Below are 21,276 nucleotides of genomic sequence, written 5' to 3' on the forward strand. Positions count from 1 at the left end.
TACAGGTTGGGCGCTGCACTCTCGGCGACAAAGAGGCGCCCGTGCGTAAGTGATACGTCAGCCAAAGAGGGTCGTCGGGCGTCACCACGCATGCGCGCCCAGAAGCGGATCCCGGCGGGGCTCAGCTGAGGAGACAGAGATGCCGCCGCTGTCAAGCTGGGTGAGGAGGAGGAGGGAGTCGGAGGGGCTGCCCGGTGGGCCCGGATCCCCTTCCCCCCAAAGTGGTCAAGGGGCGGAGGAGGGAAAGGCCGAAGCGGCGTCGCGGCTGTTGTTGTTATCAACAGAGGTTGTTTTACTCGGAGTAGACCCGTTTAAAGTAATGGGCAGGAGGAACTAAGGTTGGTTCATTTCGACGGGCCTGCGGTGAGTAAGACCTACACGGGCACAAGCCAGAAATGATAATGATGGTGATAATAGTAATAATATAATATAAAACGTTTCTGGGTTGTGCTGAAGTAAGTTATGCTCGGAGTAGACCCGTTGAAATCGAGTTACAGGTAGGTAGCCGTGTTGGTCTGGCGTAGTCGAAACAAAATAAAATAAAAAATTATCTGAAGGTATCTGAAGACGTGTGTATGCGCACGGAATCTCATACCAATGGCAAACTTAGTTGTCTCTAAGGTGCTACTCGTTGAAATCAAATCAGCCTGAACTCTACAATTCTACGTGGAGATTCCTGCATTCAGGGGGTCGGACTAGATGACCCCTGGGGGTCCCTTCCAACTCTATAATTCTATGATTCTAACTCTTAAGAAGGACAATGTTGGAGATAACCTATCAATAATTATAATAATATAGTATAATAATAGGAGAAACGACATGGGAGGTTTGCCAACAAGCAGCCCACCCCAGGTAGGGTGTCGGAGAGGAAGTGAGTTTCCCTCTCTCCCTGCAGCTCTTCTCCCACCCCTCTCTGGGTAGGGTGAGAGTTCAGAGACAGGGAGGAGGAGGAGGAGGATGACACAGGGATTTAAATGTTCCTGCGCAGGTGGAGAATTTCCTCTCAGCATAAGGGCACTTATATGAGGGCAGGGCACGTTGAGGCACAACATGCATGCACAAAATAAGTTTAAAACAATTAAATCAGTAACCGAGCTCTTTAAAAAGAGGCAGTTTTAAAAATCAGCAAAGCAGGGTGCAAACCAAATTTAAAAAGCACTTAAACTCGAAAGCACGTCAAAGTGCAAGTACTGTAGATAAATAGGTACCGCTACAGCAGGAAGGTAAACAGCGTTTCCATGCGCTGCTCTGGTTTCGCTAGAAGCATCTCAGTCATGCTGGCCACATGACCCGGAAGCTGTACGCCGGCTCCCTCGGCCAGTAAAGCGAGATGAGCACCGCAACCCCAGAGTCGTCTGGGACTGGACCTAACGGTCAGGGGTCCCTTTACATTTTAAACTAAGCAAACAAATAGGTTTGAAGGGTGCCAGAACGACAGCAGTGTTGGTGCCAGACAAGTTTGTAAAGGGAGGGCTGCATACGCACACTAAGTTTAAGACAACCCCCCGAACAATAAATTTCCCCTCACAAAACTACAGTTCCTGTAAACTACAGGTCCCAGGTTTCATGAGGCAGGATGTGTGTGGAAACTCTGGAATTTGCCGGGCCAGCCCAAAGTGTGCCTAATTTACCCAGCAAGCTGCCTCCAAGAATTGTTGGCAGATTCTTCTGGGATGTTCAGGAGGAGGCATGTAAGGAGTCAACCTTCCACTGTTGTTTGTTCCCAGCATTTGGTACTTTTGACTGTCCTTGTGCATGGAGGCTTCGTTTGCTATATTAACTGAATTCAGGATTGAGCTATCTAATCCAGAGGAAGGGAAGGTTCCGGATGTTGTCGGACTCTTGAAATCCCACCAGCCCCATCCGGAGTGGCCAGTGGTCAGGGATGATGGGAATTGCAGTCCAACAGCATATGGATTGCTACAGGTTCCCCACCTGTGGCCTAGAAGAGCAAAAAGACTTCCTTGCTAGCTCATAATATGGTAGTCCTGTGTACGGTAGTTGTGCATTTCATTTCCAGAAGCGGCCCTTCGAGTACCCACAGCTTGAAGGCAACAGCCCCCCTCTGCTGTGTCCCCCCCCCCAGCAAGTGGCATCCAGAGGTAGATTGCATTTGTTTTGCGGTAGCCGTTGTCAAACAGTTTGTGTGGATTGTGTAACTCTTCTACATGTGAGCAGCATCTTTGCTCTCTGCCACGCCCCCATGTGTTACAAGCATGGCATTAAAATATACGGTACTTTCCCAATTCTACATAAAGCCCATGGGAGGAAGAAACCAGATTTGTAGTAAACACAACAAACGTTCTGGGGCTTCTGACTTCATTTTCTAAAGGGGATATTAGAGTCCCTTTCTGCAGGAGAATATAGACAAAGGCAACTTTTCTCGGCATGCAGTTGTACTAACTTTTTAATTGGATTTCCCTTGCATGTTCCAAAGTGTGCGAGAGAAACTTTTTGCCAGTTTGTTGATTAATATTCTTTACAGCAGCTGAAGAGGGTTTTTTTGTTTGCTGAAGTGAGCAACCTGTTTTATCTCTTCCTTTAGAACCAACAAAATTTTCCTTAGTAGGAATAGAGATGTGTGAGGTGTGGATTCAACCACAGGTATGTAGAGTGATTCTCTATTTCATGAGGAGGAAAGCATGTAGACTCTTATATATGGATTTCCAACCATGTTTCTTCCTCCTCCCCACTTTTTATCCATTTTGGGGGTATTTGTGAGTGAAAGAGCAAGGTGTGTGGTGATGGTGATGATTTATTAAATATGTAGCCCCCCACCCACCCGCAGGTCTCAGGGCAACTCACGGGATAAAAATCACAATATAAAAACGGCAAATGCACAATCCAAATAAAAACAAGAACAACCCAATTATTCCTCCACCCCCTACACATTTTAAAAGGGCATTGAATGTCAGTCAACCAAAGGCCTGGTTAAAGAGGAACCCCCCCCCCCCCCGGTGCGTAAAGGTGTATAATGAAGGTGGCAGGCGAACTTCCTTGGGGAGAGCATCCCACAAATGGGGAGCCACATATATGTGCATTGTATGGATTTGGACTAGATGATCCTTGCGGTCCCTTCCAACTCTACAATTCTCTGTTTCTACAATTGTGTTCTCTGAGACCAGCATGCCCACCCGCACAAAATGTCTCCCTTCTCCTAGGGTTTCGTTTGGTCTGAAAAGTAAATAAAAATTAAGAAAGAAAGAAAGGACTGCCTCTCCCCTAATGAACTGACCTGGACCGTGCAATTATCATATGAGGCCCTTTTTTGTGTGCCTCTCCCACGAGAGGTCCAGAGGGTGGCAACATGATGACCGGCCTTTTCTGTAGTGGCTCCCCGTTTTGGGGAATACTCCCCCAGGGAGGCTCACCCGCCACCTTTACTATGCCTCTTTAGGTGCCAGGCGAAAACGTTCCTCTTCAGCCCGGTGTTGGGCTGATTAATAGTCTATGGCTTTTTAAATGAGCTTGTGGGAGTGGGGTTATTGGTTTCTTTTTGTTTTATTATTTGTTCTGTTCTCGTTTTGTATTTTTATGCTGTGAACCACCCTTTGATCTTTGGATGAAGGGCGATACCGTACACAGATTTAATAAATAACAACCACCACCACCACCTATCTCATTCCATTAACCATGCATTTTTCTTTACACATTGGATTGTGTTCACGGAGAAACATAACGGGCTCACTCTCTTCCCATAGCTTGTGGCGTGCTTCAAGATCTAGGGACGTGCTGGTATTCTGCTGTCTGCTGCAGGTACAAAGAAGACATGGAGGAGGGTTTGAAGTGGCCCTCGGAGAGGCTGGAAGTTCAGACAGCTGCTTCTCCCGGGGTCAGCCGGCGGCTATCAGTCAGCGAATTCTCTTGCCATTGCTGTTATGATATTCTCGTCAATCCTACCACCTTGAACTGTGGGCACAGCTTCTGTAGGCATTGCTTGGCGTTATGGTGGACGTCTTCCAAGAAGAACGAGTGTCCAGAATGCAGGGGGAAATGGGAAGGATTCCCCAAAGTCAACATTCTTCTCAGGTGATTCTAGCGCAGCCGAGGACTGTGATATGTGGTCTTCATACAATGGTTGAGATATGTTAGTCTGCCCTCTTTGCTTAGTAAGGACCATTGGTCCTACGATTTTCATACTTTTCATTTTTCATTTCACTTTTAATGTATATATTGCTATACGCAAGGCGGACTGCAAGCTGAAGAAACAACAAAGATCATACACTTTATAGCAATCCAACCCAATGCAAAAAAGCCATAATAAAAACATGACTTTAAAATAAACAACATAAAGTAATAGTCAATATCTATTAGAACATGTGTACGATTTCATAGTACATGATGAAATTAAATGTCAGCAAACAATCATTGGATAGAAATTCACTCCTAACAATTACAATAAATATTTGCTAAACTATAATTAGTAAAGTGTTAGGGACCCAGGTGGCGCTGTGGGCTAAACCACTGAGCCTAGGGCTTGCTGATCAGAAGGTCGGCGGTTTGAATCCCTGTGACGGGGTGAGCTCCCGTTGCTTGGTCCCAGCTCCTGCCAACCTAGCAGTTCGAAAGCACATCAAAATGCAAGTAGATAAATAGGAACCGCTATAGCGGGAAGGTAAACGGCGTTTCCATGTGCTGCTCTGGTTTGCCAGAAGCGGCTTTGTCATGCTGGCCACATGACCTGGAAGCTATACGCTGGTTCCCTCGGCCAATAATGCGAGATGAGCGCGCAACCCCAGAGTCGGTCACGACTGGACCTAATGGTCAGGGGTCCCTTTACCTTTACCTTTTATAATTAGTAAAAACAGCAAGTCACAGTGCATAAATACCACAATACATACAAAACCATGTAAAAGGATCAAATTGAGAAACGAAGACACACAACTTATATATATATATATATGTGTGTGTGTGTGTGTGTGTGTGTGTGTGTGTGTGTGTGTGTGTGTATATATATATATATATATATATATATATATATATATATATATCCTGAACTCATTTCCCCCTCTTCTCTACTTTTGCTGTTCTTAATGCCATGGTTTGGGAAAGGCTTGCTACTTAGATCCTCTAAATGCCCTCCGCTGTCAGTCTTGGCGTTTCAGTATTGCATTTTCAGTATTGCATGAGTCTTCCCTGGGGTAGAAAGACCACAGTAGAGCTCGCTTGGTGGTTTCCACGGCTGTTTCAGTTCAAACTACTGGAGGGGGAGTTCCAGGCTAATGGCCAGATGTGCTCCTCCAGGCCTCTCCCCACACCATACCCTGTGCCCTCTTTGAGACATTTTTGTGCAGCTAGAATGTGTCCTTGAAAGGTGATTGTACCTCTTGCTTCCCTGAATGGAGGTTGGTGTGTTTGTGTGTCTTTTGCATAGCTGGAATGCAGCCTCCCGTTTGCAGGTGAGACTCACATCAGTTGCACCTCCCCCTTCTGCTTCTAGCTCCGCCCAGCACCGGCACCCTGGGAAGCCTGTCCTGAGATAATGTGGTTGTAAAAGATTCCCTGCCCACCCCCCACCCCCCGGTTTAAAGAGTTTAGCCAGCTGTTAGACTTGCTGTTATTATCAGTTTGTACCCAACTCATTCTCCATGGAGCTCATGGTAGCTCATTTATCAGTCCTGTAAGGTAGGCCAGGCTGAGAAGAGAGTATGGTTGGCCTGAGGACAGCTAGCGAACTTCACAACTGATGAGCTGGACTCAGGTCTCCCCAGCCCAGCATTCTAGCCATGTGCCCCCATCTCAGTGCAGAGGAGAAGGCCCCTTCTCCAGATACAGGCTGGCCGCAAACTGCAGGAAGAAGTCTTGCAAAGTAACACTCTCTTTTTCTAGGGATGCAATTGAAAAACTGTTTCCAGATGCTATCGAGCAGCGGAAGGATGACATCCAGCAGAACAGCGACGCGTCCCTCAGCCTCGCCGCCTTTCAGAAATACGGGAGCGATCAGACCTCTGCAGCTCCAACTGCGGGGCGAATTAATCCTCGAGGAGGGGGATTTTTCTCCGGCGTGCTGACAGCGCTAACTTGTGTGGCTGTAAGTCTCCCCCTTTAAAAAGCCCTGTGCTGGTGGGAAATAAAGTGTTTTGCTGAGGATGGGTTTTTGAAGAGCTGATTGTATACTTGCAGAAAACTTAACAAGTCTCCTGACTTAATGGGCCCCTTCAGATAAATTTCAAAGGACATCCTATTGCCCTCCATCTTAGTTCCCTTGAGCAGGAAAGGTGAAGGGAAGCCTGTAGAGGTTCGCGGCTGCTAGATTTGGTTTTTGTCTGCCTTTGGTAGTTGCCTTATACAGTCAAACCTCGGTTTACACCTACCTCTGTTTGCGACTGCTTTGGCAAGCGACCGCCGCGGACCCGGAAGTGTTTACATCCAGGTTCTGCGGCGTCGGATGCGCAGATGCGATCTGCACAGCAGTGATCTATGCAGTGCGTGCATGCGCAGAAGCGCTCTATTGGCACTTCACACGCGCAGAAGCATGCCTTCGGCGAGCAACCGCTTCGGCAAGCGGCCGCCTCCGCGGAACAGATTGCGGGCGCAAACCGAGGTACCACTGTATTGAGTCAGACCATTGATCCATGCAGCTCAGTATTGTCTACCCTGATTAGCCATGAATCTCCAGGGTTTCAGACTGGGGACATTCCCAGTTCTATTTGGAGACACTGGGAATTGGACCTGGGACCTGCTAGATACAATGCAGATGCCCGACACACTGAGCTTTGGCCCTTCCTTCTCTGCGGTAGCTGGGATGCCTGGCATTTGGCTGCGGCCACCACGGGGATGGTAGGTCTCCACCTCTTTTCCCCTCCTACAGGCGGACGTCCCCAAAGAACATGCTGGAAAGTGGAAAGGTACCCAGAGGGAAGAGTAATGTTTGACATGGTGCATGACGTTTAGTGTTGGCTTCAGCTGCAGGGCTCCCATAATATATTCCCTAGTGCAGTGATAGGCAACCTTTTGAGCTTGGTGTGTCAAAATTTGCCAAAACCCGACCATAACTCGGGTGGTGTGTCACTTCGAGAAAAAAACCATAATTTCGCGATATTTGTAGTTTAAATAACAAAAATGTATAATTGTAATATATAACTGTATTTAATAAACCAAAACACCCTTATTTATCACAAAGTGCCCAGAGTTGTTGAACTTTTTTGGGGGGGGGGAGCTGCTGACCAAAGTTTTGGAGGATTTTTTTGGGGGTGCAAAAGTTGCTTTCCTTTTTTGGGGGGGAAAGAGAACAGAAATAAATGCCAAAGCGTCAGAAAAACAGCACAGAAAGGGTTAAAAACCAATCTCTGGCTACCAGCAACAATAACAACAACAAAGGATCTGGATTTTAAAAGCAGGGAGACAAGCTCTAGCGGAGACAAGCTGTAGGAGGAGTGGGAGAACAAATGGGGGGGATAACAACAACAGTGTGAATGGGCCAATGGGGCGCATGCCAGCAGTGAGGGCTCTGTGTGTCACGTCTGACACGCGTGTCATAGTTTCGCCATCACTGCCCTAGTGCTTCCACCGTGCAGAGTTCCATCATCATCTCAGCAGCCCCATGGGGTGTGCTGTTATGGGAGGGTGTTCCTGTCCCAGAGTCACTCATCGAGTCCTTGGCTATCAGGCTTTCTAGCTGTATGTCATCTCCCCCTCCAAGCTGTATTTAAGCCAGGCTCCTGGGAGTGCCAGCACCAGAAACTTTACTGTTGGTGAATGTTCATTTAATGCTTTGTATTTATGTACAGTTGTACCTTGGTTCTCGAACTTAATCCATTCCAGGAGTCCGTTCGACTCCCAACACCATTTGAAAACCAAGGCACAGCTTCCGATTGGCTGCAGGAGCTCCCTGCAGTCAAGTGAAAGCCACATCGGACTTTCAGCTTCCGAAAAAAGTTTTGCAAACCGGAAAACCGGGTTTGCAGCGTTTGGGAGCCAAAACATAAGAGTACCAAGGTGTTCAAGAACCAAGGTATGACTGTACTTAAGTCTACATTGGGTGTTTTTTTTAATATTGAAATTATTCTGTTTGCTAAATTGTTGATTTTGTCATTTTGAATTCACTTGCACGTTCTGTATTTAGAATACAGTGGTACCTCTACTTACGAATAACTCTAGTTACGAACGTTTCTACTTACGAACGGAGCTCCGTCCGCCATCTTGGACGCGGTTTAGATAGGATTTTTTCTACTTACGAATTTTTTCTCCCAATGCATTCCTATGGGATTCGGCTTACAAATTTTTCCGACTTACGAATGTGCATTTGGAACACATTAAATTCGTAAGTAGAGGTACCACTGTATTTGTATTTCCAGTGTTCTCTATTTTGATGCTTTTGAATGTTTGCTGCAAGCTGTTTTGGGCACATCTCGTTGTGGAAAAGCAGTATATAATTAAAATCAATTGACCAATCAAGTCCAGCACTATCCTCTTGTATTAAACATGTGAAACATGTCTAATATGTTTTATAGTCACCCCAGTCACCGCTGTGCATAACCCGTCATGGACCCTCTTCACTGCTTTCTAGGTAGTTTTGCTCGGCTATCACTGGAGCAGCCGGGAGTCGGAAGATGACCTCCTCGTCCACAAACCCGTTGCGAAATGGACCGCTGGGGAGGTGGTACACTGGCTGGAGCAGCTGGGACCCTGGACTTCCCTCTACAAGGAGAGGTTTTTACTTGAGCGAGTTAATGGGAGGTGAGGAAGATCCCTTTGGTGATGCTCTGAGATTATTGAGAGAGAAACTTCATTGTACCTGGTGCCTTGCTTATCAAAGATTTTGTGTTCCTCAGGTGATGTAAACACAGGGGCAAAACAAAAATAAAAGTCTTGTTGTGTTCAAAGTAAGTTTTTAATCTGTCGCGTGGCTGTTAGCAATAGTTCCCTGTTAGTCCTCTTGCTAGGATCGTGTCAAAATTCTAGAGTAGGGAGATGCGCTTTGCTCTCAGTGCAAATATCCACACACCCGTCTTGTCTTGATGGTAATATTCAGCTTGGTAGCTCAGCGTGATTTGGGGCAGGGCAGAGGGCGTTTCCTTCATGTAACGGTAACTCTTGGTCTTTCAGGCTCCTGTTAACGCTCACGGACGAGGACTTCTCAAAGGCTCCTTACAATGTAGAGAACAGTAGCCACAGAAAGGCCATTATGACGGAACTGGAACGCGTGAAGATGCTGGGGGTCAAACCACCGCAGAACCTTTGGGAGTACAAGGTGCGAGGGTGTTACAGGAAGTCCCGCCTTCAGTGGCTGTAGACCTTTAGCTGCTGCGCCAAATCACTCTTCTGTCCCTGTGGTGTTTTGATCCTCGGAGTCGCCGCTGTAACCCAGCCCTGCTCTGAGTCTGGTCGCCATCTTGTCTTCAGCCTGTGTCACCCAAGTGCGGTGTAATGGTTTGAACGTTGGACTAGGACCTGGGAGACCAGGGTTCAAAGCCCCACTCAGCCATGAAGCTCATTGAGTGACCTTGGGCCAGTCAACATCTCTTACCCTAACCTACCTCACAGGGTTGTTGTGAGGATGAAATGGGGAGGAGAACCATGAACACCATAGAAAAGTAATAAATACATAAATAAAAGAAAAGTGTCTTAGCCTGGCTTGAAGCCATTTTACAGAGGAGCAGGGGTTCTCCCCAATTTCCGTGGAATTTCCTGCATCTGAGAGCAAATGCCACAGTGTGCACCCCATTGTGCAATTTTATGCTGGCAGGTTCCCTCCGCACTGCCTGCTCTAATGATGTCTTACACTTGGGGCTGGTTGATGCAGGGCCGGTCTGAAGGGAGAAATCCACAGAGCAAATCCCCTCCTGCTGATTAATAACAGGGAACTAATTTATAATAGGGACGTGGAGAATGAAAGGCTGGTTAGCTTAATGTCAGTAGTGGGGAAACCATTAAACAGGTAGAATTACCAAGCAAGAGGAACAAGCCTTGCTGGAGTAGAATCAGCATGGCTTTTGCCAGGGTCAGGTCCTGTCAACATCTAGAGGGTTTTTTTCCACCTCTCCAAGCATGTCAGCAGAGATGAACCAGTTGACAATGGGCTTTTAGATTTTCAAAAGGGTTTTGAGAATTTATCCCTGAATAAGCTGAGTAGTCGTGATATAACCACAGAGATCTCTTATGGATCAGGACTTACTTAGGAATAGAATCAGAGTACAGTTGTACCTTGGATCCCAAATGCCTCGGTACTCTGACGTTTCGGCTCCCGAACGCCACAAACCCGGAAGTGATCGTTCCGGTTTGCAAACGTTCTTCGGAACCCGAACACCTGACGGGGCTTCCGATTGGCTGCAGGAGCTTCCTGCGGCCAATCAGAACCCGCTCTTTGGTTTCCGAACGTTCTGGAAGTTGAACGGACCTCCGGAACGGATTCCGTTCAACTTCCAAGATATGACTGTATTAATAAATGGGCAGTTTTCTCAGTGGTGGGATGTGGGAAATGGAGAGTTGGTATTGGGACCTGTCCTTTTTAACTGGTTTATTGGTGATCTAGAATTAGGGTTGAGCAGGATTGCCCCAGGGAGTTGGGTGGGGGCAGCGCTCTCTCATTCTGCTAACTATAGCGACGCCTCTGATCTCTGAAGCATCGGAACAGAAGAAGATAGAGCCTCTTCCCCCCGTTAGGCAGGGTTCATGTGACCCTTACTTAATATGACTCGGATATTTTGTTACACGCCCGGAGGGTGAAGAGGTTGGTGAGACAAAGCTGCATTTCACAGAAGCCCCCCTGCTTCCGTTGGCTCTTCCTCGTGCATTCATGTGTTCCAGCTAACGGCTGTCTCTCCCCCCTTTCCTCGCATTCCAGGCGGTGCATCCCGGGAAGTCGCTGTTCCTGTTGTACGCCTTGAAGAGCTCCCCTCGGCTCACCATGCTGTACTTGTACCTCTTCGATTACACGGACGTCTTCCTCCCCTTCCTCCACACCATCTGCCCTGTGCAGGAGGAGGAGCTGGAGGCCATTCTTGCAAAGCTGCTGGTAAGTAAGAGCAGGGGGTGTCCGCCTTGGGAACATGCCCCCTCCCGAACACCAAAAAAAAAGGGGAAGGGGCTTTGCGGGGGGCAGCACACAATGCTTTGAGGCTGCAGATCAGCGTCCCTCGCTAAAAGCTCTGTGAGAAGTGGCCCCAGGAGCGAAAAAGGGGAAAACATCATGGGGGCAGCAAGCAGAGTGCTTTTGTATTTCATTTTATTTAACAACTTTTTGAAGGTTTTCAACACATTGAGCTCTAGAATCCAAACACATTTATAAAAAGATAATAAAAAGAAATGTATCAAAAATTATAATAAAGAAAAAATATAAAATCGAATACTCCTGATTCTTACAAAACACAATTACAGTCGTACGTTGGATCTCAAACGCCTTGGCACCCGAACAAATCGGCTCCCAAACGATTGAAACCCGGAAATTAATGTTCTGGTTTTCAAATGATTTTCGGAAGCTGAACGTCTAGCGCGGCTTCCGTGGTTTCTGATTGGCTGCAGGAGCTTCCTGCAGCCAATCAGAAGCCGCGCTTTGGTTTCCAAATGTTTTGGAAGTCAAACGGACTTCCGGAACGGATTCCGTTCGACTTCCAAGGTACGACTGCATAGAGAAAAGAGAAAAAATCAACTAAAAATATTGCTTGTCACTGGAAGAACATATGGGATATCTCTACACATCAGGATTGTTTGCTAAATCACTGTTTAGAACCATAGCTCTATGAAGGGAGCAGGTGTCTTTTACAACTCTCAGCCCCCTTAACAGACTAGACTTCCCAGGATCCTTTGGGGGAAGCCAAGACTGTTTAAAGTGGAATGATACTGCTTTGAATGAATGGTGCAGGCAGGGCCTCAGTGTGAAGCAGATTTCTGTGTTCCTCTGCAGGTTTGGCAGACGCCAAATACATTACAGTAATTGCCACCGCATAAAGATATGAAGGACGCGGGTGGCGTTGTGGTCTAAACCACTGAGCCTCTTGGGCTTGCCGATCAGAAGGTCGGCGGTTCGAACGGGGTGAGCTCCTGTTGCCCTGTCCCAGGTCCTGCCAACCTAGCAGTTCGAAAGCACGCCCCAAAGTAAGGTAAACGGCGATTCCGTGCACTGCTCTGCAGCTTAATCATGCTGGCCATGTGACCTGGAAAAACTGTCTGCGGACAAACACCAGCTCCCTCGGCCAGTAAAGCGAGATGAGCGCCGCAACCCCGGAGTCGTTTGCGACTGGACTTAACTGTCAGGGGTCCTTTACCTTTAAAGATATTTGCAGCAATACATGGTACCTTTCCCTCATGTTATGCTTGCTTAGAGACACTCGCTTGTCCTTAGCAAAAAAAAGGTAACTGTTTCCCAAAGGTGGCATATATCCAGTATGGACAAAATGTGCTCGCTCTAGGGATTGTACTGCCAGAAATATTCCTGGACCACCCTAGTACAGACTGCTAAGCCCCACTGTAGCATTAAATGAGAAAATGCTTCCTTCCAAGATTAACAGCATCGTCATGTTTAAGAGCCATGCCAGTATCCCAATGTTGACAGGCGTGTTTTTCTAGCATGCTGTCCATCTGAAATGGCTTTGCTTTGGGCTAAAACCAAACACACACACACACACACACACACACACACACACACAGAGAGAGAGAGAGAGAGAGAGAGAGAGAGAGAGAGAGAGAGAGAGAGAGAGATCCTAATCCACTTATGGGCAGAAATATTTTTATTTGCTTTCAATGAAAAGCGGTCAGTAAATGTTGGGCATGCCAGTAGCAAGAGCCAGATTCCGATGGCAACATTTGAACCAGAGATATTTGAACCTGCTTTTTCCTGGACGCTTTCTGTCTCTTTCAGGACCTGAAGGAGCCTGCTTGGAAGCAGTGGCGAGAATTCTTCGTGAAATACTCTTTTCTGCCCTACCAGCTAATAGCTGAGTTTGCTTGGGACTGGTTAGAGGTCCATTACTGGACGTCGCGTTTCATCATCGTCAACGCCATGCTGCTCTCTGTCTTGGAGCTCTTCTCCTTCTGGAGGCTGTGGTCAAGAAGGGAGCTGAAGTAAGTCCCTCTCAGACCCTCCTGCCTTCCAGAATTAGCAAGCCTGTTTTTGTACCTATAAAATCCCTTTAATGTTTCTCTCTCTCTTTTTCTCGGTGTCTTTTTGCGGAAATTAAAGAGAGAACTTGCACTTAATAGAGATGTTCCTCCTTTGCCATCTCCCAGCTGTGACTCAGCTTCTTCCTGCTCAGTGGAGGAAAAGCTAGTCGTGCAATGGTGTGCCAGGCATCTTTTATTTTTGGATATCAAATTTTCCTAATTTTATATTATCTGTAATTATTATATTTTTTGTTCTATATTTATTTCTACTAATTGTAAAGCAAGTATGTTCGCCGTGCCTATTTTTATGTGTATATGAGCTTAAAGCTGAAATAAATCATTCATTCATTCATTCATTCATTCCCCCAAGGTAAACTTGAAATGTCTCGTTTATGAGGCCCTGTGCAAATTGCTTTCCAGTGGAAAGCATGTGACTCCAGATAAGCAACCTTAATTGGAAACGAAAAGGAGCGTTTTTTGGTACTCCCTCCTTTCTCTTAGCTACCTTTTTGAGCGTGTTTAAAACTCTCCTTAAAACTATTATGTTGGCGTTTTCCTGTAAATGATTGAACACATTTGCTTTCCCTGAACTGTTGTGTGTTGCACAATTGTGTTTTTAGTGCAGCATCTGCAAGAGTTCCAAAGGTCTCTCGGAAAGGAAATCTAGGGCTCTAATCTGCTCTTTTCCCTCCCCATCTAGGACAATTCCTCACCGGATGTGGGGCCATTTCTGGAAAGTGTCCACCCAGGGACTCCTCATGGCTATTTTCTGGCCAGTTATTCCTCAGTTTGTTTGCAACTGCCTGTTCTACTGGGCTTTGTACTTTAACCCAATTATAAACATTGATCTTGTGGTGAAAGAAATCCGTCGCTTGGAAACTCAAGTGCTTTGATGGCGTGTTCTGAGATCGGCACTGTGCTGTGCAGTCCCAAACCATCTGGTGGCAGGGAGCTGGCAAAAAAAAAGGAATTTAATTTTCTTTCCCACCGTGACAAAACTTGTGATTTTTTTTTTTTAAAATGGCACACCTACTTTTGCAGCAAGTCTTCCTTTTCAAAGCTGTGACGGCGGCAACAATTGAAGGGAGGTGCGTTTCCTCGAGGAGAAGGAACAATTAATTTCCCTATAATCAGAACATTTGCTTTTGGACTAAACAAAGCGCCAACGTTTGTGTGCCACTCTCTGTATCCGGCCGTACAGCACAAGAAGCCTGATGAGAAATCTAAGCAGTCAGGCTCCTTTTTCATGCAAAACGAGTCCTGCATTTACACGTTAAGCAGCTGTATACCCTTAAGAGACACTTGACCCTTCTAAAAATGACTCAGATCCTGACTCAGCCCTCGTTTCCTTATACACACAGCTCTGGTCATGTTTGTGAATTTGAAGTACTTTCTGTTGCTGTATTGATTTATTAGATCTACTTGCCAACTGCTACCACTTTTTTTTTTAAGGGAAAAGATGTTCTGCACGTAAATGCCAATTGATTTGTGAGACGGTGGGCTTTTTTCCTGTACGTAGATGAACGCCTCCTGTTGCCACTCGTTAAATGTATGCCAAAACCCAAGATTAGCTTTATTTTAAATGATGTGCCCCTATAAATTAAACTTGACTCTGCGTTTGTAATGATATGATCTTCAGATTTGCATATGAACCTTTTTAAGAATTAAAGCGGAAGATTATTTTTTTTCTAATATTTATTATTAGTATTACGTTTTTACCAAACACTGTTCTTCTTGTCCCTCTCCCCATTCTTCCCTTCGCAACAGCCCTATGAGGTAGGCTGGTCTGAGGTTTCATGGTCAAGCAAACGTTTGCCTGGGGTATACAGGATACGAAAATGGTTACTCTCGGGGCTGAGTCCTTTCTGGACAACGCTTCAGACTTATAACCAAGAGGAGAATATCACATACTGAATTGAAATGAGATGTACCAAGGTTAGGTAGGGGGCCTTCTGTCACCTGAGCCAAGGAGATGGGTTGGAGCATGTTATCCCCCTTCTGTTTGGGGAAACGTTTCTTGCTTGAAGAACGGCTGAAATTATTTGGAAGTTGATGTGTGTGTCTAGACAACACCCATCCAAAGCTGGGTGAAATCTAGAGCCGCTTTGATTTGTTTTTGAGAGGTGACTCTAGGAGGGGAACGTCCCATGTCCGTGAAGTCTGGCCCAAGTGACGCCCTTTCTTAATCATCTTCACATTGAGGGTTGAACGACCCACATAAAGTATCCGGCCAGAACAAATACTTGGAATTGTAGGGGGCTCTCGCCAGACACTTGGCTGCGTCACGGTCGCATTCGCAAGCCATTTTTTGGCACTTGTCTTCTATATCATCTGTGAAAAGAAAAAGGGAGACCAGGAATCAAGCCCGTCATTCGGGACATTGCGAAATGGGTACCAGAGCGCAGATTTTTCTGGCCTTCAGTAGAACGAGAGGGAATGAAATACTTACTTAGATACTAAATATTTTGAATAAAACTGGAGGGCCAGGGTCTTTAGGAATGACAGAAACACTGAGTATGTGTGGTTACTCAGAAGTAAGTCCCACTGTAAGCGGGTAGGGCAGTCTCCCTTAACCTAGTGCCCTGGACTCCCAATTCCCATCTAGCAGCCCAACAGCCCTCTGCTGCATGAATTTGGCTAATCCTCTTTTTAAGTTATCTAAGTTGGTGGGCATCACTGCCTCCTGTGGGAGCAAGTTCCACAGTTTAACCATGCAGTGAGTGAAGAAGTCCTTTCTTTTATCTATCCTGAATCAGCTTTGATAGATGTCCACAAGTTCCAGTGTTACGAAAGGGGGAGAAAAGTTTCTATCCACTTTATCCACGTCATGCATTATCCTAAAAATTTCTATCATGTTGCCTCTTACTTGCCTTTCCTCTAAGCTGCCATCTTTCCTCACCTCTCCATCCCATTGGAACATTTCAGTTGCCCTTTTCTGAACCTTTTCCATATCCCTTTTGATGCGAGGCAACCAGAACTGTACTCCAAATACAGTCGCCCCCTAGATTTGTATAACAGCCTGGTGATAAATTCCTTTCCTAAGGGACCCAGGTGGTGCTGTGGGTTAAACCACTGAGCCTAGGGCTTGCTGATCAGAAGGTTAGCGGTTCGAATCCCTGTGACGGGGTGAGCTCCTGTTGCTTGGTCCCAGCTCCTGCCAACCTAGCAGTCCGAAAGCATGTCAAAATGCAAGTAGATAAATAGGAACCGCTACAGCGGGAAGGTAAACAGTGTTTCCATGTGCTGCTCTGGTTTGCCAGAAGCGGCTTTGTCATGCTGGCCACATGACCTGGAAGCTATACACCGGCTCCCTTGGCCAATAATGCGAGATGAGTGCGCAACCCCAGAGTCGGTCACGACTGGACCTAATGGTCAGGGGTCCCTTTACCCTTTACCTTTAATGAACCCTAGCATGGAATTTGCCTTTTTGACAGTGGTCGCACACAAAAACTGCATATTTACTGAACTATCCCATGACATTCCCAAGGTCCGAGTTGTAATTCAGCAGCATCAGGAAGTTTCCCCACACCTGCTTAATCTTGACAAGGACACCTCTCTGAAATGCCTTGCTTACAGCTAGAATATCTCTTGGGCCTTAGAATCACAGAACTGTAGCGTTGGAAGAGGGCATCTAGTCCAACCCCATGCAATGCAGGAACCACAGCTAAAGAATCCAAGCCCAATTGGGGCCGTGTTGTTTTCCCTGCAGTGCAGGGCCTGGTGTCAGGATGCCGAGCATTGCATTCAGCTCCTAGGCAAAGAGGGCTGCTTCTAGCAGATATGCCCACTGGCCTGAATGAAGGGGGCAATTAGTGGCTGCAATGCTGCCAATCTCCATGCACAGAACTGTGAAAGATCCCTAAAACGAGATATCTAGAATTAAAGTGAAGCTAAACTAACTAATGTATAACCATAATTAAATACTCAAAGAAACATAAATACCGGTTTCTCCGAAAATAAGACACCGTCTTATATTTATTTTTCCTCAAAAAAAGCACACGGTGGCTTATTTTCAGGGGATGTCTTATTTTTTAATTACATGTCCAGCCTAGCTTCTTCCTTGGCGGCCTCCAGAACTGCGCCTATATCACTATGTCTTATTTTCGGGGTATGGCTTATATTGCGCAAATGCTTAGAAATCCTGCTACGGCTTATTTTATGGGTACGTCTTATTTTTTGGAGAAACAGGGTAACTCAAATAAACCTTAACAAGTTGCCGGCTGAAAATCTCGTTTCACTGTAAATGATCTATCAGCTTCCTCAGAAGGAAAAAGAAACTTAAAGACTCAAGGTCACTTCTCCACAACAATTCAAAACCAGGGGAGGATTTATGAGACTTAAGTAAAACTGAAAGCTCCCAGGCAGTAGGGGGTAAATTACCCAAAATAAAAAGCCCAGTTTTGCTTAAATCCAAAGGGATAAAACCTATAAGAAGACATTACCCAGCTCTGAAGCCAACCTGCTTGGAGCAGCTTATCGGGCAGTTTCAAGTGGGCAATCTTTGCCCTTGGTTCTCAGGAGAAATGCAAAATGCAGAATGAGTCTCTTAAAAGTGCATCCTAAGAGAGGGCAGGAGGGGAGGTCACTGGATGCAGCTGCCATCGTGGCAGCAAAGCTCCTCCCCGCAATGGGAATATCCACTCACCACACTTGGCCGAGTTGTTCTTACACTCCCAGGTGTACTTCTGCAGCTTGGGCGAGCAGCCCTCCTTCTCGGCTTCCCCGTAGCAGCAGTCATGCTCGAAGCAGCACCTGCCAGCCCCAGAAGAGAGGATGGCTTTGTTTTTAGAGCATTTGCACATTGCCCTACGGGCGGCTTGCATCAGCACATACAGTTAAAGCAAGGCAAATGAAGAGACACAAAGCATTCATTCATTCATTCATTCATTCATCCCTGCAATGCAATGTTCAGAGGAGTGTGACCTCTGCAGGACGGCCACATTTCAGTTCCCACAAAGCGCAAATTAGATAGGTTTAAATACAAACGGAAACCAATGTATTCCCCATCTCTGTTATGCGTAAGCCCTCTGGGAACCAGCCAACCGCTGCCATGAAGCTCTAGGCAAAGGGAGAGCTTCCAAGTCTATGGAAAAGTAGCCTTCCTCTCGACTCCTGGCCATACGAATTGTGTAGGAGGGCCTTCTTTTGGGGAGGATCAAAGCACCAGCTTGCCGTCTCCACGCCTTCGAAAGAACAACAACAGGAAGCTGACCTGCTAGCCTACATTTTAGTCTGGATTTGGGGCTGGGAGAAGTTCAGTGGGCAAGTGGAAGCAGCTGGAGACATGGGCCCCACCCTCCCAGCTGTGCCCCGAGCATAGCGATTAAAGTCACATTTTCTCATTTTGCAAGATTGTGGGAAGCAACGGAGGTCTTGTTTTCAAACATTGCAGCAACCAGATGGCCATAAATATATATATCCCGTACAGATGGCTATAGTTTGGGCGACGGTTTTTTATTTTAGAACTGCCTAAGGATGTGGGTTATTTCCCCCAAAACACAGGGGAAAAGTGGTTTGGCCTTAGCCAGAGAATCCGGTGCAGTTTCCAAGTTTGCACATTCTGATGTGGCAGGTGACTCGCTGTCTCTGGAATAGGGATGGCTGTTGGCTGAATCCATCCATCTCCGTGTCTCATTCTTCCAACTTTAAGTTCGTTTCACCACCTTTCTTTTAAAAAGTCATCCCCCCCCCCAGTATGCATTTTTTTGTACGCAGTTTTCCAGGCAGTATACGTTTTTGCAGGCAATTTCCCTAAACTCTGTGCCTTTTGGTCTGTTATTTTCACTAATATATGTACTTCGATGCACACTTTGCCGTAGTATCTACATTCTACATACATTAGGTTTGAGAACTGCCTTACAAAATTTGGAGAAGGGCCCATTTCACAGGATAGCCGTGTCAGTTTCCAAATAGTTTTGCAAAGTGTGAATTAGGTACAGCATTTCTCCCCCATCCTTCTTCTTGAAGGTCTAATCTCGCTCCTCCCCTGTCATCCTAGTCTCTCGTTTAAAATTATTCCCTACCCCACAGGCTTATAATTTAAAAGACATGTCACACAAGGAAAATTACGGGGAGGGTAGAGGAGAAAAACAAACTCAGGCACCAATTCTTACAGTTACATAAATATAATGTCTTGTGGGGTGGGGCCACAGCAAAGCTAGGCAGCTCCAAACTTTTGGCTGGGAGTGCTCTCTTTCAACTGGCTCATTTATGCAAAAGCTATGATATTCCTGTTTGCTTATTTAGATTTCTAAATGAGTCTTCCCATCCAGAAGTTTGAAGCTGCTTAGCTTTGCTCTGGCCCCACAAGACATTCTATTTAACTTTAAAGATTGGCATCTGAGTTAGCTTTTCTCCTCTACCCTCGTGTCCTTTTTTCCTCATGTGCCATGTCTTTTAAGTTGTAAGCTTGTGGGATGGGCGCACTGTCCCCAAAAACGTAAAGAGGAGAGAGGCAAGAGGCTTTCCTGTTGGAATAATGAGATCCGAGGTACAAAGTAAACAAACAAATTTGTTTATGTATACCCACTACAGCAGCGAGAATCCTATATGAACAAAGATGGAGAGAGGAGATAGTCCCTACAAAGGAGGAGTGGCAGATGAAATTAATGGAATACGCAGAATTAGCAAGCTTAACCAGCAAAATTAGAGAGCAAGAAGTGAAAGGTTTTAAAGAGGAATGGAAGCCATTTGTTGACTACCTAGAAAACCATTGTAAGAATGTTAGAACTTTAATCGGTTTGGAGTAAGTTCAACAGTTATAGTTTATAATGAGAATAATTTGAATGTTTAAATTGTTAGAAAAAAATAGAATATGCAGCAGGAATGGGAAACTTTAGGAAGCCATGGATGGATAGACGGGAAGTCGATGGAATAGAATTATGGATTTATGTAATGCAGTGCTTTTTTTCTGGGGGAACACTGGGGGGACGCTGGGGTACGCATACCCCTAAACATTTTTGTGAATCTCTGTACTTTTGTCCATTTACTGTATTTATTTTCCCCAATTTGAACCATATAATGGTGATTTTCTTGAGTCAAAATGAGAGCACCCCTAAACGTTTTTAAAGAAAAAAAGCACTGATGTAATGTATCTATTTCTTTCCTCTTCTTCCCTCCCTTTTCTTTCACTTATTCTTCAGTTCTGTATTTTGTACTTTTATAAATTCATAAATAAAAAAAATGAAAAAACTTGAACAGGAAAGGCTTTCTAGATTCAAGACCGTGTGTCGTCCCCCCCACTTAACTTTGGGGTGTAGAGTTCCAAGTTGTCCCGAAAAATGACTTGCAGGAGAGGAAAAATGGACACCAAAAGTAAGTGTAACAGAAACCCAGAACCTTCGCCCATGGAGATTTCACCCCTTTGATCATTTTCAAGTGCAATCTCTTCAACAGATGCACATCACATTTCATGTTGTTTCTCTGCACCCAAGTACATGTGCCAAAACATTCAGAAACCAAGGCATGGCTTCCGATTGGCTGCAGGAAGCTCCTGCAGCCAATCGGAAGCCGCATCGGATGTTCGGGTTCCAAAGAACGTTCGCAAACAGGAACACTCCCTTCCGGGTTTGCGGCGTTCAGGAGCCAAAACGTTTGACTCGCGTTAGATAGATGTGTGGAAAAGAAGGCATTTCTGGAATAGAACATTTCAGATATTTTGACCTGCCGAGTCTCTTACTCACCAGTCTGCTTTGTCCCTGGGATAGCCAGTGCCTCCCAAACCACAGTAGCAACCATAGCGCATGTAGGCAAACGGCGAGCGCTGTGTGGTGCACAAGATTGCCCCGGCGAGCTGGAGGAGTCCCCGGCGGGTCCGCGATGGAGCGTTTCCCAAGGGGCCTCCTGTAGCTAGGGAAAGGAAAGCAGCCGGGTCAGGATCTGTAGAGCCCTTTCTCCCCAAGAAGAACTTGTCAGCAGGCTGCCTCTTGTGGCCTGGGGACCACTGGAGGACGAAGGTGGGGGCAGAGTGAGCAGGCCACCCCGGATGCCATCCGGAGGGTGACATTGTGGCTGCCCCCCCCGGATGTTCAGTGCTTGCCGCGCACCCTGGGATCCTCGCCGCTCGCCACACATGCCCCAGGACACACATCACTTGCCGCACCCCCCAATGTTCATCACGCCCCCTGCAAGCAGCGCACCAAACCCCCTGGGATGCACGCCACACACCCTGGGATGCACGCCAGCCATGCTCCCGGTGACGGAGCAGGTAGCGGTGGTGGTACAAGGAGGAGTGGT

General features: G+C 46.3%; 2 protein-coding genes across 6 annotated transcripts in view; one reads left to right on the top strand and one right to left on the bottom strand.

The window, feature by feature from the left end:
• BFAR (bifunctional apoptosis regulator) lies at positions 1-14,735 on the top strand. 5 transcript variants are annotated; one of them, XM_035131499.2, is made up of 9 exons: positions 2-160; positions 2,546-2,604; positions 3,702-4,029; positions 5,830-6,031; positions 8,510-8,679; positions 9,049-9,193; positions 10,787-10,957; positions 12,800-13,002; positions 13,742-14,735. In XM_035131499.2, the coding sequence occupies exons 3-9, from the start codon at positions 3,770-3,772 to the stop codon at positions 13,932-13,934; spliced, it is 1,344 nt and encodes a 447-aa protein (XP_034987390.1). In that variant the 5' UTR covers positions 2-160; positions 2,546-2,604; positions 3,702-3,769; the 3' UTR covers positions 13,935-14,735. The 5 variants fall into 5 exon arrangements, with proteins under 5 accessions (XP_034987391.1, XP_034987390.1, XP_034987393.1 ...); XM_035131502.2 differs by lacking the exon at positions 2-160 and adding an exon at positions 171-363; XM_035131500.2 differs by lacking the exon at positions 2,546-2,604 and having other exon boundaries at positions 1-160.
• The window catches only part of PLA2G10 (phospholipase A2 group X), a 15,435-nt gene continuing 8,720 nt past the window's right edge, over positions 14,562-21,276 (bottom strand). The window contains exons 2-4 of the mRNA XM_035131504.2: positions 20,724-20,889; positions 17,687-17,793; positions 14,562-15,372 (exon numbers count right to left, since the gene is read on the bottom strand). Of these exons, the coding sequence (XP_034987395.1) occupies positions 15,224-15,372; positions 17,687-17,793; positions 20,724-20,889 (422 nt within the window). The 3' untranslated portion in view covers positions 14,562-15,223. The remainder of the gene's footprint in view (positions 15,373-17,686; positions 17,794-20,723; positions 20,890-21,276) is intronic.

The sequence above is a fragment of the Zootoca vivipara genome, chromosome 14 (genome assembly GCF_963506605.1).
Source record: "Zootoca vivipara chromosome 14, rZooViv1.1, whole genome shotgun sequence".
Taxonomy (NCBI): Eukaryota; Metazoa; Chordata; class Lepidosauria; order Squamata; family Lacertidae; genus Zootoca; species Zootoca vivipara.